The sequence below is a fragment of the Geospiza fortis genome, unplaced genomic scaffold (assembly GCF_000277835.1).
Source record: "Geospiza fortis unplaced genomic scaffold, GeoFor_1.0 scaffold486, whole genome shotgun sequence".
Taxonomy (NCBI): domain Eukaryota; kingdom Metazoa; phylum Chordata; class Aves; order Passeriformes; family Thraupidae; genus Geospiza; species Geospiza fortis.
The window spans coordinates 739,154-744,572 of NW_005054417.1; the positions used below are offsets into that span (position 1 = coordinate 739,154).

The following is a 5,419-nucleotide window of genomic DNA, read 5'->3' on the forward strand; positions in this document are numbered from 1 at the left end:
CCTAAGTAATTACAATAGCCCTATGTGGATTTACAGGGCATTTCAGAAGAACATTTCTAAATCTACATTGTATCCACAATTAACTTGGTTCAGTTTCACAATCCTTTTTTTACAACTCTGTAACAGGTTTCCAGTGAAATATGAGTAGCTCTTGAGGCTGTCCTTAGAAAGGAAAAAAAGTTGGTTTTTGTATTGATTAGTTCTCTTAAAATTGTATTTTGCAGCTTTAACACAAGCCAACAAGTAAGAGACTGTGAAGGAACTTAGCATTAACTTCTATGATCACAAAATTGTTTGTGTTCACTAAGGTTGTAACTTCTCTTAGCTGTCAATTTTCACTCCCTACTTGCTCATTTTTAGAAGCAGACTCTTGGACCTAGAAGTCCTCTAAGTCTGTTCAAAGACAGTTAATAAAACCAGCCGTCAGAATTAGTGAATGTTTCTCTAAAAGTGACCTAGCTGAAAAGAATCAATATGGCTTTTTTTATGGTGAAGTCCTGCCTTAATCTGTGTATATTGCATGCATATAATCTCTAGAATTTTCTAGAGATTCTTCTAGTGTTTCTAGAAGTCTTAAGGCATAGTCTCCTTCCAAATGCACTTAGAAAACCAACAGTTGTGTAAGAAGAGGGAAAACTCCCAGTGTTGATTAATAATTGATTTAAGGGCGGGGAAAGGAAGAACTGAATGGCTGTCAAGTAAAGTCCTGTCAAGGACTGTGCTAGGATATGCAGTGTTCATCTGCTGATCATACTAGAAAAAGGAGTGAGCAGCGAGGTGGCAGAGATTGGTGATAGTACAAAGTTACTCCTGGTTGAAGAATGACTAAAGAGTAGCAGGAAGATCTTAATAATAATTTAAGTAGGCACTAAATTAACAGGTAAAAGTCTTTGCACAGATAAATTAAGTGATGCACAGGGGACAAACAATCCTAACCTCATTTATGGAGGAATGGATGGACTGAACTCTTGAGCTCATGATGACCTCTTGGGAGCAATGCTTGGAGTGTAACACGTAATTCCATGAAAATGTCAATTTGGTTCTTGGTAGAAGCCGAACAAGTACATCAAATACCAATTTATTCATCAGGAAGCGTTCAAGAAAAACTCAGTGTGGCATGCAGTGCTGAGATTTAGTTGACAAGGTGGTGATCAGTCAAAGGTTGAACTCTTTGAGGTCTTTTCCAACCTTCATGATTCTGTGATTCTATGAAATAGAGAACAAAACAAGGAGACACAGTTACATTAGCAACCCAGGAGTTTATACATTGAACACTAAATCAAGTCCCAGTCTCCTCAGCTCAAAAGGGGCTCTGAAATACAGGTTAGAGGAGGGCAATAGGAGCAATCAGGAAAAACTGAGTGTGCCTGGATTAATCAACTTGGAAAAGGGACAATTTAGCAAGGATGCTAGAGGTCTGCAGAATCATTTGTGGCATGCAATAGGATGGAGAGAAGGAATAAGGGTTGATTAGTCATTTTTCTATTACAAGAATGAGGGAATATCAAATGAAAGCAGTGGGAGTCAGGTCCCAAGCAAACAGAAGAAGGTGATGGTTTATGCTGCAAGAAGTAGATCTATAGAGCCCCTACCGATGGATGGTGGTGGTAGAAGAAAGCAAGCTGGATGTAATCAAGGAAAAGGGAAACATTCAGGAGTATTAGCCAACTACTGCATGGAAAAGGAGTCTGCTAAACTAAATATGGTTAGAGGCGATAAGAACATTTGAGGGAAATATTACATATGCTTGCATTGTGCTTGCATTTATTCCTGCATTTTGTTCTTGTACTTGCATTGGGCAGTATCAGCACAGGCTGGGGAATGAAGAGAATGAGAGCATCCTTGCTCCCAAGGACTTGGGGTGCTGGTGGATGAGAGGCTGGACGTGAACCAGCAATGTGAGCTTGCAGCCCTGAAACTGATTTAATCCTGGGCTTCATCCAAAGCAGCATGGCCAGCAGGGCAAGGCACGGGATTCTGCCCCTCCACTGGGCTCCTGTGAGCCTGGAGCACAAGACCTCCTGTTGGAGGGAGTCCAGAAGAGGGCCATGAAAAGATTATAGGGCTGAAGCACCTCACCTATGGTGAAGGGCTGAGAGAGTTGAGATTATTCAGCCTGAAAAAGAAAGCTGTGGGATGACCCTGTAGTAGCTTTCCTGTACCCAAATGGGGCCTACAGGAAAGCTGTAGAGGGACTTTTTACAAGGGCATGTAGTGATAGGGCAAGGGAGAATGGTTTTAAACTGAAAGAGAATAGGTTTAGATTAGATATTATAAAAAAATTATTTACTGTGAAGGTGGTGAGGCACTGGTACAGGTTGCCCAGAGAAGTTGTGGATCTCCCATACCTGAAAGTGTTCAAGGCCAGGTTAGACAGAGCTTTGAGCAACCTTTGTCTTGTGGAAGGTGTCCCTGTCTACAGCAGGAGGGTAGGAGCTAGATGATTTTTAAGATCCCTTCCAACCAAACCATTCCATGATTATGTGGTTATTCTTGTGTAGGTATCACATTGTGGTTACTCCTGAGGACAACTAGAGGGAATTGTGTTCTGAATCAGAATTGCCACTCTTACATTCTTACAGGAGGGAATATATTGGTGTGGCACAGTGGTGCCTCTCAAAACTGTCATGTCTGTGAAATGCAACTTTTTCTTAGGTTGTTTTTTGGTAGATGCTTTCAGGTCTGTACAGGCTTGTGATAATTCAGTCTCTTCGCTTGACTTGATTTGCAAGCATGAATTTGATCTTCATCAACTAAAATGGAAGCTCTTTACTGTCCTATTGTCATATCACTGTTTGGATAAAGTGAAATATATATCACAGGTCTTAGCTGAGAATACTGGTAATTAATCATTTGCATGCTAGTGGCAAAGTTTCCCAGTTACTTCAGTTTTCAGGGTTTTAAAGGATCTAGTTTTCAGTGACTCATTTTTTAAGTTGTATTTACACTATTTCGATATATAGCTTGCATCTTTGTTAGCTTCTTTGGTACTGTTTCTCTTAAAATTTCACTCAAGTTCTCTACCTATTTTCATTTTCTAGCTATTCCTGCCAAGCTCAGGGCAGGCAGTAGAAGAAATATGATTCAAACCATAATTGGTTTGGCATAAGTTGTGTTACTGAATATGGATGCACTTACTGAGTATCTGTGCCTAAACTTGGATCTGTGCATTAATTGATAAGTCCACAGAGATTGGGAAACTGGTGTGACTCCTAAGTGATAGCAGATGTAGTGTCTTGCAGTGTTTTTAGAAAATAAACCTTCTCTTGGTGTTTGGTGAACAGTTTCTTTAACTAGTATCCCAATTTAATCTCTCTTCATTTTGTTTGTTTCTGATTTCCTAGGTTATGCATTCAGTGAAGACGGTGAATACTTTGCATATGGCCTGAGTTCTAGTGGCTCTGATTGGATTACAATTAAGTTTATGAAAGTAGAAGGTCCTGAGGATCTCCCAGATACACTGGAGAGAGTTAAATTCAGTTGCATGGCATGGACCCATGATGGAAAAGGCATGTTCTATAACAGCTACCCACAACAAGATGGGAAAAGTGATGGTAGGTATGACCATTCTAATTGCATGCTATGTGGAAGCAAAATCACTTTTGCAGTGAATTGGTGCAACAATTAGCTCTACAAATCTATATTGAAATAAATGGCTGTATTGGTTATGCAATTAGAGATCAGATTATGTCTTTTATCACCAAAACGCTCTTGTTCAGTTAGTGTGAGTAATTTGTTGTCTGCCTGCCCCTCTTCTTCTCCAAGTTTGCTGCTCCCTTTCTTTTCCTCTGGGATGATTTACTTAGGTTCCATATTGTTGGTGTTGATTAGAATTTGATGCCTGGTGGAAGCTTACTTAGATCTTTCCCCTGATGCATTTGTGTGGTTGTAGATAAACTGCTTTGGGAGATTGACCCTATGAATAGCAATGTGAGGCATAAGGTTTCTCATGTTCAAACAGATTAATTCATGTGTGGTTCACAGCAAAGCAAAACAAAATGTTTATGCTAGCAAAATTCAAGGAGCACTGCACAAAGTGGAATAAATTGCAGAGGAACATCAATGGGGAAGGAATTTAGCAGCTTTTATTATAAGGCAGAGCTACTGAAAAGTTTCTTCTGGAGATGTGCTCTTCAATAAACGGGAGAGAGCCTGAATTTTGCCTCTGTATTTGCTTTTGAAGGCTATAATTTTGCCAGACTGGCAAGATAGACACCAACCTTGTTTTGTTGAGGTTTTTTAACCTCCTGTTTGTAGTTCAAAAGCTGAAGTGTTGGAAAATGTTGCAAGAATAAAATTTTTTAAAAAATTAAATCAAGTGGCACCTCATACAGTGCTTTAAAATATATCACTTTTATATTTTCAGCAAATGGAAGTATGAAGGTTTCTAGGAATGTAACTAGCAGTAAATCTCCCCTTAATTGCACTGGGTGAGATGGAAATGAAAATGTCATTAGAGAGTGGCAGGGATTCTTGTTTTTCTTCGCTTTGCTTGCTTTTATTTCTAGAAAGCAAAGCTTGAAATGATACCTTCTTCAAATGTGAAGATTTATTATCAACAATAAAAGGAAAGGGTTACTTTTGAAACAGGTTTCCAGCATGAAGTTTTATCTTGTTTAGTAGGATGGTGGTTTTTTTGGAGGGGAATGGTTGTAGCTTGGAACAATTCCTAGTCCTCTCTTCTGCATTTCTCTTTCATATACAAAGGGATACACAAGTTTCTAAGGGTTTCATATGATTGTTGCATTTCTTTGAGAACTTACTAGTTTAAACATCTGCATTTCACTAGGTACTGAGACCTCCACTAATCTGCATCAAAAGCTGTATTACCACGTATTAGGAACTAACCAGTCAGAAGATATCCTGTGTGCTGAATTTCCTGATGAACCAAAATGGATGGGTGGAGCTGAGGTATGGTAAATACCCTGCACCTTACCATTATCATATTCTGTTTTTCAGATTCTAACAACTGATAGTGGATATTAATTTGAAAACATTTTGTTAAAAGAACACTTTTTATTAGTGTTGTAGAGTTGACAGTTGAACTAAGAATCATTGATTAAGAATTCCTGAAAATAAGACTGCCTAATTTGCTTTAAATCACTCCTTCAGCCTGCAATGACACAATCATATACCCTTTTTCTTCACTGAGGTCATTCTACCTGATACAAATTCCAAGACAGAGAAGATCATTTGATGGACAATGTGTCGCTGTTCTTGTTTCTTCTTGGTCAGTGTTTAGCCCCAGCTTGTACTTCCTGCACAAAAAGCTTATTCTAATATCCAGTGTCTGGATATTCCCTGCCGTATGTTATTTGGTTATATTTAATTTTCCAGTGTCTTCCCTGAAAAATAAATATATCTGTTCTGCTTAATTGAGGAATGGAGATATACAGGTCAAAATCAGTTAATACTCTGA

At 38.8% G+C, this 5,419-nt stretch overlaps 1 protein-coding gene across 1 annotated transcript in view; it reads left to right on the forward strand.

Moving 5' to 3' along the window:
• Positions 1–5,419, forward strand: part of PREP (prolyl endopeptidase) — an 86,756-nt gene that overhangs the window by 8,647 nt on the left and 72,690 nt on the right. Inside the window, exons 5-6 of the mRNA XM_031061583.1 lie at positions 3,336–3,554; positions 4,790–4,911. Of these exons, the coding sequence (XP_030917443.1) occupies positions 3,336–3,554; positions 4,790–4,911 (341 nt within the window). The remainder of the gene's footprint in view (positions 1–3,335; positions 3,555–4,789; positions 4,912–5,419) is intronic.